We start from the raw sequence: 11,711 nt of genomic DNA on the forward strand, positions 1-11,711 counted from the left end.
AAAAAATTACGAGCAAGATTCTTTCGAGCGAGAAAAAGAAGACCGACACCCAACTATAGTTCTCTTTGAAACTACAGGTGGTGACAAACGAGAGAGAGAGAGAGAGAGAGAGAGAGAGAGAGAGAGAGAGAGAGAGAGAGAGAGAGAGAGAGAGAGAGAGAGATTGTAAGATAGATTGAACATGTAGTCATGGCAATCCACCTAATTGTCACCATAAGATCTACCAAGCAATAAGACCTATGTATGTGTGTGTATGTATGTGTAGTGTGCATGCATATGTGTGTGTATATATGTGTGTGAGTCTTTTAATTCACTTTTATATGTGCGCACAAAAATGACCAAAATAGCATAATTAAAACATAATATTAAAATCACTTGTAGCAAAGATGTCCAAAACTTAAGGCAATACACGTAATTCATGGAAGGGAAAAAAAACCCTATTATTGCAGTTATTCTGAAATAGCAATGTCATCTACAAAATAACATTTTGGTCTCTTCTTAGATTGCCGAGTAGTGTGATCATAACGAGTGTCTGCCTCCATCTCTCTTGCCATGCTCTCTGCATAAGAAGGCAAACAACTACAAAATGGTCAACAAACATTGAACCTTATCATCTGAATATTTCAAAATTCCATGGTGCTTTCAAAGCATAGAGATACTCACTAGTCCAGTGGAACATCTGTGATTGCCAAACTCTCCTCATCATCCCCAAGCAAATCTCCAAACCCACCACCCAAGTCAGCAGTTCCAGTGCTGACTTTATAGTAATTATCTACAAATGGCATCAAATGACTGGTACATATCTCATCATCTCTCTCAATCACCATGCACAATCGTGCACTGTGCATAGCAGCTCTCATAACAGAGCCAGTCCCACCTCCCATCTCAAGCACTGAGCCTAAATGTGGACATAAGGCCTCCATGAAGAACAACATCAGGGGGACACTCTTTTCAAGTGGGCCCCTCCAACCTCCACTCTTACCATCACGCTTAGCCCTTGCAGATGAAGGCAAGCAATGGACCAAGACCTCTTTGGAGAAGTCTAAGTCCAACGCTTGTCCTACCTACAAAAAAGAAAAAGAAGCAAACACAACTAAATTATCCATTCAAGGAATGCACAACACAATAGCACAAACCGCACAAACCTTACACTTTATAACTTACCTTTTGAGCATTCAAAAGGTTAACAACTGGTTTTTGGCCAGCCTTATGGAAGGCCACCACATGCAGCAATGTCATCTACATGTAAATACAATAATGAGAGAGAGTATTATTTTCAACAACTTGCAAGCTACTTAATAAACATCAATATAAATGTACATGGTAGCATTACCTTTGTAGACACTCCTAGTCTTGTTTCATAGCTGTAAGGCTCTGAAGAGTTTAAAGCCCAACGAAATCCGGCAACCATGCGTGTCCTAGTAGCAACTCGCTCCACAAGAGAAAGGTGAGTAGGACTAGTGATAACCAAAACCCAACCCAAGTCATCCATCACAGCATTGGCCACCACCAAAGAACTCTTTATATGATCCTCACTAATTTGATTCCAATAAGGAATCCCATCATCAAAGCCTGCAACTGGAGTTCCTGAGAAAAGACAATCCAAGAAAACAAGCCAAAATAGAAAGCAAGTTTCAAAAAATGTTACAAATAAGAGGTGTGCCAAGAGAGAGGTTCCATTGGAAAAGGGGGCAGGTCTTTACAAACCTGTTGGCAAATCAATGACAGTGAAGTCAATGCTCCAACTACATGGCTTGCCTCCTCTGAATTTTTGTTGTAGGGAGTGACTCATGAAAAATTGTCTCATGACTTCAAAGCCCTCCTTGAAATTATGCTCTAGCAACTCTTTTCCCAACTGAATATAGTCATATGTCCATACATTCACTTGACTTCTCACACCAAGCCTCTCTTGCTCACGAAAAGCAGTCAATGAAACAAACCCCGATGGATTTGCACCACTTCTTGGAACTGCATGATCAAGCACTATATGATCCAGAAAACCAAAAAATGCATCCATCTAAAGAGTACACATTTGTAACATTATATGCAATCCTACATCAATATAGTAAACTTACCTTGACTCTCATTCACAGGCTTATTTGGTGGTCGTCCCCCCTTATTTAAGGCTTGAATTTGTTCCTGTAGGTCCTTTTCCTTCAAGGCTCGCAATTCTTCATCGATCCTTTTCTTCTCCTCCTCATTAACAGAACCTGAAGAACCAGAGTCAGACATGCACTCCCCCTTCAAATGCCGCAAGTATATCTCTTTGTCCTCTTCCAAACATTCCCCCCTCTTCATGTCCAGCCACCAAGGGCACTTCTTCCTCTCCCACTCAGTTATCATCAAAGCCCCACCTGTCTGGTTGTTTTCTCTAAAGATAGAACATGAGTACATGCTGAATGTAGAATCCACTGTCCATGCCTTACAAACATGAGGCAAGAAAGGCATTTTCTTCGTAGAGATAAGCATCAGCAAATATCTAAACCCAAGCAAAAAAACAAACTTTTAGAAAAGCATAATATTACAATATTTCTAAACAGCAATACCACTAAACTTGATATCTTATTTCTCACCTGTAGACCAAACGTCTAGAAGCATTTTTTAAGTCAACATGTTTTGCTGCTGGCGTTGCCACATTCATCTCTCTCTCAAATGAATAAAACAATACAGCTCGATACCTCCCAACAATGTCCATGAAGTATGTTTCCAAACTTGGCTCTTGAGGCAATGTTAGTTTCTCCTTGCCGATATTAGAATCCACCACCTGTTTTACCAATCTGGCTGCATCCTCTAGCAATTGGTCCATCCACACCTCCTTGGCCAACCATGAAATGTATTGATGGTCTCCAAGAGGCATCCCATAAGATTGCTTTACATTGTCATCTTGTCCTAGAAGCTTTAGCATTGAGCATTTAAGAATTGGAGAACATGCTGCTGAGGATAGTGCATATAATTTCTCCAAACTAATTTTATATTGGGGCTCTTCAAAGGGAAGCTTCCACAATATCTCAAACCATTCTTTGCCATTTGATGGATTAACCACCGAAAGCATCTAAGACATAAAAGCAATATCCTTTTACACAAAAGCTTAAATAGCCAGTCATTCCTTTAAAACTCAAAAGAAAGGTATCCAAAAATACATGAAAGTGAATATCAACAAACCCTTATCATTTTTCTATTGTAAGTCTTGATAACATTCTTCTTTGCCTTTGTCACCTCCACATCTCTATCCTCTTTGGAAAGTCCTGGATTGATCTTCTTGCATGCTACCTCAAATGCTGTGTCCCATTTTCCCTGCAATAAAAAATGAAAAACCCAAAAAACAACAAAAAGTAAAAAAAAAAGAATCATAGAATGAATTGAAACCACTTTCTCAAAAGAAAACCTACCGCAAAAACCATGCGGCCTAGTATTGACTGGGTCAAGGGATACCACACCCTTTTTCCCATGCTTGCCTCTCTTGCTCTCACAGAGGCAATGTGATTCTTTTCCGCTTCAGTGAAACTCTCCATGAGAGGTGTCTCATCCAATGCACAAAGGGTACTTGTGTGATAGAGATAATCCTTCAGATTTGTAATAACAATGGCCTCTTCATGCATCCTAAATAAAGATTGACAATAGTCAATACTAACAAATCCTAGTGCAAAAATACAAATTTAAAAGAAATTCATTCATTATATAGAGAGATATGGGAGAGAATCTTACAAGTTAATTCTCTGTAGAGTAGCCACAAGAACCTGCTCATCTTTTTCATTTGGTACAATGAACTCAGCTTGAACTCTGATATGCTTTCCCTTGTTATTTGCAAAACTCTCATTGATACACTCCATCCAAGCTGCAGTCCTGTGATTACCCTCCCATACAAAAAACATTTTCCCCCTCAACATAGACCACTCTTCCTTAGATTCAAGCTCCTCCTCAAACTCAGCATTGATAGCCTGCCAATGCCTATCCCAAGTACTTGTTATTGTTTCATCAACATCCAAGGTAGACCCATCAGGCAAATTAGTTGACAGAATCAAGCTACCCTTCATTGCCATATAGCCCTCTTTTTCCAAAACTGACTTTAATCTGGACAAATCACGTCTAAGCTCTCTAACCCTTTCATTTATCCTGCACCTGCAAAGGGGAATCCTAGGTGCTAGAATTCCAGGATTAAGAGCCAACCTAGACAAAAAGTCAGAACCATCTGCCTTAGAGATTGCTTGAGGAATCAGCTCGTCAGGTGTATCATCCTTATCTTTTGAATCATCTTGTGTAGCTGCAACATGAACTAGTTCTTTACTAGTAGCCAGATTTGTGTCTTCAACCATTTGTTCATCCTCTTGTTTATCTTCAAGATGCTCCATGCTCTCAGTAGGCTCCATGGTTGATTTCTTGGTACTAGCATTAGATGCTGCAAGAGTTTTTCTCTTTCTAGTCTTCACTGCCTGCAAGAATATATATATATATATATGATAGAGAGAAAATATTGGGTTTTTCAATTACATGCCATTTAAAGAAGCCAAAAGTCTCTTTGCAAAAACACATACACCCATGCCTGTTATAAAAGAAAGCCACAAGGGTAATAACTTTGCATCTACATCCAAAAAGCTCTAGGATAGGCAGAGCATAAGCACACAAAGGGACACTTTCGCCATAGCAATCTACATCTCTACATGACTACATGCAATGTTGTTTCTTGATTGGAGCAGCCTTTATGGTTTTTGGCCAGCCTTATGGAAGGCCACCACATGCAGTAATGTTTCTTGTTTGGAGCTATATCTTTTGGAGAAAGTGTGCAACGTTGCTCCCTCCTGCTAGTTTCGCCAGCGAACTATGTCTTCCACACCTCTTCTTTGTCTCCACACTAGCAATGCACATCAGTAAGATGTTGTCAACCTCATCCACGAAATCCCCTGCTCCTTGAGGAGTACGTCAATCCACGATATTTTGCCTTCGCTCAAACGCTCAGAGGTTTTTGCTCGGAAAATGGGCATCCCGCTCCTTGAGCTACTTGGGGGAGGACAAGCTTGTGCCAGGGGACATTGTGGAGCAGGTTCATGTGGGCAGTGTGACCCTGACTGCTCCCTTTACAGGGGGGAAAGCAGGGCTCCAACTCGAGCTCCGCCGGCTTTACAAGGTTGGGGACACCCATGCCCAGGTGAAGGTCAGACGGCTCAACAACAAGCATGTCAAGATGCAGGTCTCCATTGTCCCCCACGACTCTGGCATGATGAGAAAGCAGTATGCTCTCAGAGCAAGCAATGATGCCAATCACGTGGTCACCTTCATTGACTCCACTGAGGCTGAGAGTCTCTTGATCCAAGGTAAGCATGTTTTCTCCCCTCCAAAAGAGCGTTTTAGGGTAAGCATGCATAATTATATACATTCATACCTAGTGCATGCATTCAAATATGCACATACATGAGGCTAAGGGTCGCTTGATCCAATTGTTTCAGGTGTAGGCATACATAACTACACAAGTGCATTAATACATACACAATACATAAGGCTGAGAGTCTCATGTATGTACATACACATACGTACAAGCATATGGAGGGACTGCAAACTGAACCACACACTGATTGAGTAGGAAGAAGATTGATGCAATGTTGTTCCCTCCTGCTAGTTTCGCCAGCGAACTATGCAGGAGGAGCATTGGAAGTTCTCTCAAGCCACATTATCCGCAAGCTGTTAACATCATGCGCATGCAACAGCTCCTCGCAAGCAACATCATCCCTCCTGCTAGTTTCGCCAGCGAACTATGCAGGAGGGACCATTTAAGAGTGAACATTCAAGAGGAAAAATGCACCTCTTTTCTTTTTGGAGCCATTCTTGGCGTAGGTCGTGGATGCTCCTGCGTGGCTCGTGGATGCTCGTGCAGTCATACGATACTATGGGTTTCCCAACAAAATTCCGTGCAGACGTTTTTGCATTCCCAATAGAATTGCTCCACTACGATAGCATCCTGAGCAACTACACAGGAAAAGGACATCATAACTACATAAGTGTAGCTGTTGTTGCTCAAACGGTGAAGTATGAAGTATGAAGGCTGAGAGAGAGAGAAGGAGCGCCAGGGCCCAGGGGTGAGGGGAAGAGAGAGATAAGCCGCCGCCGTAGGCGGCGCCGCATTGAAGACTAGTATATATTTATATATATATGTTTTTTTTAATAAACTAATATTAATGATATATTACTTTGAGGTGAAATTAATTCTAGCAATGACAACTAATATAAAAATCATTTAAGATGCCACTCTCCCTAACCATGGCATGATGCTGTAACCGGGCTTCGCTTTAAGATTTTGTGATCTCAAAAAAGGCGAGGTTTTCTAAATAAGTTTTTAAGATAACTATTTTCTATATCTTAATGTGAAGAAATCCTGAAGATTATAAATTTCAAGATTTCTTTGAGACGCTACCTCTCCTTCTTTGGTAATTAGTCTTCTTTACTGCTCTTTGCACAATGGAAACTGCATATCTAGAGGACAAATTTGGAAGTAAGCAGGTGGAGCTAGCAACCACAAATGGTATCACCGAGGTTTCCAAACATTATCTCTCAATGACCTTTGGATTGAAGGAAGATTCACTCATTCTGCATCAGATGTTTGGTGACAAGAATGACGGTCTTTCATTTGAGATGCCAGCTATAAACAGAGGAGATCAGAATGTCTTTCAGCTGGACATTCAATTTGGGAGAACCTTTGTAGTTAGTGGAGAAAAAATGTTGTCTCGAAGCTGCACAGCTGAAGTTTTGGATGATGCTAAGGTTCAACAAGAGCCTGTTATCAACATTGGGGCCACAGATAAAATTAGTATTGTTGAAATTCTACAAAAATTGCCTGCTAAAAATTCGCTTAGAATCAAATTTGATTTAATGGGAGAGATCAGGCAGGTTGACGAGCTTCCTACAAGATATGATGGGAATATAATGTTTGAGTTGCCCTATGTTAGTGCTGCTAATAGAATGGTTGGATTGGAGAACAAGTTTGATGGCCATGTGTGGACAGATGAGACAACAAGCAATATTTCTTGTTTCATTGGGACAGTTAGGATAAGGAAATGTGGAGGGTATCTAGAGTGCACTAATGTGCTTTGTGCAGGATTGACAAGGTCAAGGGAGACCAATAAGCAGCATTGGATTGGACGTCTGGCAAAAGTTTGTCCTGCTAAACAAAGTGTGGAAACCTATGGCAGTTTGAAGTGCTCTTTTTGTTCAACACCTCCTACATGCCAAGCTGTATGCCCTTGCAAATTAGTGATGTGCTTCCCCTCTGAAAAAATAGGAAAGAAAGTGACACGTGCAGTTCTTCACATTGGCTCTCATATGCACCCTGTTAAAGCTGGAATCACAAGGATGGATGCTGAAGAGGTCAAGAACAGAGTGAAAGAGATGGTACAGCAAGATTTTTTGGGTAGACCAAAAGCTATGCAACATAAATTGGCTAGGGAAATCCTTCTTCAATCAGCCATCTTTGGAGACGTATCATCAGGAAAAAAGCTTTCTGATAATGATTTGACAAATATACTGGAGAAGCTTGCACCTGTCTTGGACAAAAGAAGACTTTCCCGCTGGAGAAAGGAGTCACAAATGGAGGTGGGACAAGCAATTGGAGAAATAGAGGCAATAATAAAGTTGAAGAATAGCTTGCTGTATGACTACTTCCAAAGTGTTGTTTTTCCTGGGCAGTTAGAATTTTCCTCTTTCAATAGGTGTCATGTCTTCAAGATGTCTACACAAGGTCCAGGGAGTGGGGTTGATTTAGTTAACAAGATGAGACCTGGTGGTGAGCTTGAAAGCTGCTGGATTTGTTTTGACTTTGTGAAAAGAATCAAAGATTGGACAACCATGGCTAGTCATGTTTATAACCCTTTTGTGCAAGAGATGCAGACAATAGCAATTGGAGACTTCAAAGTTGAGGACACAGATGCTCAAATATTATTTTGGGAGTTACTAAATCGGGTGATGGAACGAGAAGGTTATAAGAAGGCTCAATTCAAGGGATTCATGGCAGATGAAGCACAATCAAACTGGCGAGCTGTGAGAGCAGTTTTCAATGGTGGGCCAGATAATGTAATGATAGGTATGGAGCGTTCTTGTTCTTTCCATTGGGAGCAGAGCTTGAATCAACATGCTAAGAAATGTATACCACCACATAGCCAAGAAGAGTTTAAATTAAGATGTCGACGTTGGAAGAATTCTCCTTCTGAAGAGGCAGCTGAAATTGAGCTTGATGAGTTGAGAGCATGGTTGAGGAAGGGCCATGCTGACAAGACAAAGATCTCTATGCTAGAGACATGGATTGTGTGGTGGCATGCCAGAGTTGCCCATTGGGGAGAGTACATGATGCATGTAAATTTTCTATTATCTTCTCTAGTTTTCATAATTGTATATGTTTCCCGCTTTTTGAGAGAAAATTTACAAATGCATTTTTGTTGTAGGCAATTGAAGGTAAGGACACTTACCTTATACCACAAACCAATCTTGCAGAATCAGTTCATGGAAGCTGGCTTGCTTCACATGATGGTGTGAAGTATGTTTCCCTATATAATGCCTCCTATAATGACCTGATGGCAACTTTGCTTCAGAGTGCAAGGTATGACTCTTTCTTGAGAGGTACTCATAGGGGTACAGGTCCAGGGATTGAAAAGATTAAGAAAAGATATGCCTCGGCCAGTCCCAGTTTGCCGACAACAAAAACTGTCATTGAATTGACTAATGATGCAGCCACTGAGCTACATGCAACAAAGAAAAGGGCTTCAACAGATGATGGAGTACGCACAGTGAGAAGAAAACGTAGAGTGGGATCACAGACACCTATTCAACCCAATGATTCTCATCGCCCTGAGTATGAGTATGTGACACAAAATGTAAGGCCCCGGCTTCAAAGAGATCAATTTCCTTATGTGGAAAGTACATACACTGAGGTCAAAATTCACCAAACAAAATGGGCAATTAGGAGGACAAACCCAGGAAGTGAAGTAAGGTGTCAGGGTTACCTTCGTGAAAAGGGACACAAGTGTAACGCTCTGATTGATAAAAAGGGTCGAGGTGGCTTGATGGGTGTTCCTGCACCATGCTTTGAGGGACTTGTTTCCTTGCCATCTTGTGTGAAGAAGCAATATGTTTGGTTCTGTGGAGATAATGTTGACCATACATGGGAGATGTCGGACCTTATTACTGAGAAACCAATCAATCGTCCACAAGAATGGCCTGTTGCAGAAGGGACTTGTTTAAACAGCATAGAAGTGCAAGCTCTATGGGATGCAGGGTTTGATCTACAGCACATTGGACCATCCCGTGGAAGGCCAGCACAAGAAGGCACATCACATGATGCTAATTTAGACATACGACCCACGGAATGTGCAGGTAAACCTATAGTCATTTCAAGGACGGTCACAAAAGAAATGGAGGACAGAATCAAGAGGGCTATGGATTTGGTTTGCACCATTCATCACAGACAGGTGGTTGTGGACAAGGAGCATGTGGATTACACAATTTCAACTCCAGGTAGCCAGGAAAATGGGGAGACATATAAGGTCACTATATCAACTTTTCCTACCTGCACATGCCAGGACTTCAAAAGACGAGTTGACCAAGGGAAAAAGTATATGCCTTGCAAACACCTTTACAACATCTACATAAAGGAGTTAGGGCTAGATGTTAGCAAACAAAAGTTTGTTCACCAAGCAGCATTGACAAAGAGAGAGCTCCACTATATGTTTCGTGTGTTGAATTGATAGATGTGGACTACTTAGTTGTTTTTTCAGCACATTAGTTAGGCAACTACTCTGTTTTTTGGGACCGATATGGTATCTATGATAGGTTTCAAACTTATGTATTTAGAAAAAATTGGTCTACTTTTTGGGCTTTGTATCCTGTTTTGTTTGTATGTTGGGTTTTGTTAAACAATACCATATTAAACACAATGATGTTCTCTTTGTTTCCTGTTTTGTTTGTATGTTGCGTTTTCATGGATAAGTGCCATCAAAAAACAAAAACTCCAATGAGTATTCCTTAAACACAATTACGTTTTCAAAAGAATTATGTTTTCAAATGATGCTCAAATGCTTTATGTAAATCCAAAACAGATAACTAATTCTACTGCCTTGCCCATCTGGGTTGATCAACACAATTAGTTTCTTAGCGAAACCATGGCTAAGTGCCATCAAAAAAACTAAAACTCCAATGAGTATTCCTTGAGATATTTTGCCTTCGCTCAGACGCTCAGAGGTTTTTGCTCGGAAAATGGGCATCCCGCTAGGAAGAGAACTAGAGACAAAAACAAAAAATAGTGTGTTCAAGTCAATAGCTTACCTTAGCCTTTGCCAAAACAAGTTGGTACTTTTCCCTAAAACCATAATGCAACTTCTGGATGTGGATACGCTAGCATGTTCTCATCATGTCCTCACTCCATTGTCACACTGGAATGCTTCCTTTGCTAAGGGGGTGAAGGAAGAGCTCTCCTTGCCTAGATTGAGGCACAAAGAGAAGAGCCTTTACAATGGTTCTCTCTCACAAAGAGGTGGGTGGAGGAGAAGCTAATGAGAGGAATAAGCCTACACTCAAACCTATTCAAGAAAGCACGAATCCAACAAAACAAAAGCAAGCAAGATGAGAGAGGAAGGGGAGCTCATAAGTATCTTATTGAAAGGGAGTGAATTTGTATTGCTTAATGTTAAAATTGACTTATATACACTTTACTAGCTTTCACACTAGACCAAACAAATGAGAGAGGAAGGGGAGCTCATAAGTATCTTATTGAAAGGGAGTGAATTTGTATTGCTTAATGTCAGAATTGACTTATATACACTTTACCTCTCACAAAATCTCTAAGCAACTACCCTGGCTTCTAAAACATGGCACATCTTTTTCGTAATTGCATTGAGTCGATTAATAGATATCTTTAGACTCAATACCTCCATGCCTAATGCACGCACTTGATCTTTTAGAGAGTCTACGTGTTCTTTACATTGCCCATTACATCCACATAGACATTCCCCAATTTCAGATTGCATGTTCTCCATGAAAGAAATCATGCCTAGTTGGTTTGCTTCCATGTGACCACTACTGTCATGGACGCGATGGAGATGATGAGTCAACTCATCTCTTAACGTATCTCCCCTTTGGCTGCCACTTCCATGAATCTCATCCCAAAGGGCATCTAAGTACTCCTTGTAAGAAACTGAAGTTTTCTCAGTGCGATCGCATGTCTCCGCAATAGTTTGAAGACATTTAGAGCTTGTTTGTCCAGATGGAGACCTTGACCGAGCAAGGTGCTTTGTAGCTCGAACATTCATCAACTCATATGGCGTAGACAAAGCTACTTCTTCATTGCAAGAATCATCCACAACTACTACATCTTTGGAGAGGTTATTATCATTTTGAAGCTCCATTTGCTAAAATCCAAAATTAAAATCTTAAAGATCTACAATTATCTCTATGTATCTTTGCCAACATAAACCCAACCCTAGTATCGTATATGTATACCACAACAATAGAAAGAAGTACACAATGATACATATATTTCTCTATGAAAGGTTTTTTTTCTTTTTTAAGTATCTTAATGTACACAATTCTCTCTCCCCACACCACACACTCTCTCCCTCTCCCTCTCTCTCTCTCTCTATGCATCTCTTTTCAACACAAAAATTGAGAGAGACAATGATAGCATCAAAAGAACTAACCTCAAGTTGAAGACATAATTATACTCGAAAGCACCAACTTTG

General features: G+C 40.6%; 1 protein-coding gene across 1 annotated transcript; it reads right to left on the reverse strand.

The window, feature by feature from the left end:
• Window positions 1-441: 441 nt before the first annotated feature.
• LOC147628942 (uncharacterized) lies at window positions 442-4,367 on the reverse strand. Its single transcript, XM_086812838.1, has 10 exons — window positions 3,706-4,367; window positions 3,390-3,600; window positions 3,163-3,294; window positions 2,574-3,052; window positions 2,076-2,479; window positions 1,708-1,968; window positions 1,334-1,587; window positions 1,165-1,239; window positions 664-1,064; window positions 442-579 (listed from the first exon to the last, which is right to left on the reverse strand). Exons 1-10 carry the CDS (start codon window positions 4,365-4,367, stop codon window positions 450-452), a joined length of 3,009 nt encoding a protein of 1,002 aa, XP_086668964.1. The 3' UTR covers window positions 442-449.
• Between the last annotated feature and the right edge of the window lie 7,344 nt (window positions 4,368-11,711).

Source organism: Cibotium barometz, chromosome 18, assembly GCF_041138505.1.
Source record: "Cibotium barometz isolate CiBa-2024 chromosome 18, ASM4113850v1, whole genome shotgun sequence".
Taxonomy (NCBI): domain Eukaryota; kingdom Viridiplantae; phylum Streptophyta; class Polypodiopsida; order Cyatheales; family Cibotiaceae; genus Cibotium; species Cibotium barometz.

Excerpts from the sequence above, each read along its gene's own strand:
- LOC147628942 (XM_086812838.1), bottom strand. The coding sequence starts at position 4,367 with ATGGAGCCTACTGAGAGCATGGAGCATCTTGAAGATAAACAAGAGGAT. Across the intron at positions 3,053-3,162 it reads ACAATAGAAAAATGATAAGG|ATGCTTTCGGTGGTTAATCC; the intron begins GTTTGTTGATAT and ends TTTATGTCTTAG. Across the intron at positions 2,480-2,573 it reads TCTAGACGTTTGGTCTACAG|ATATTTGCTGATGCTTATCT; the intron begins GTGAGAAATAAG and ends GCTTGGGTTTAG.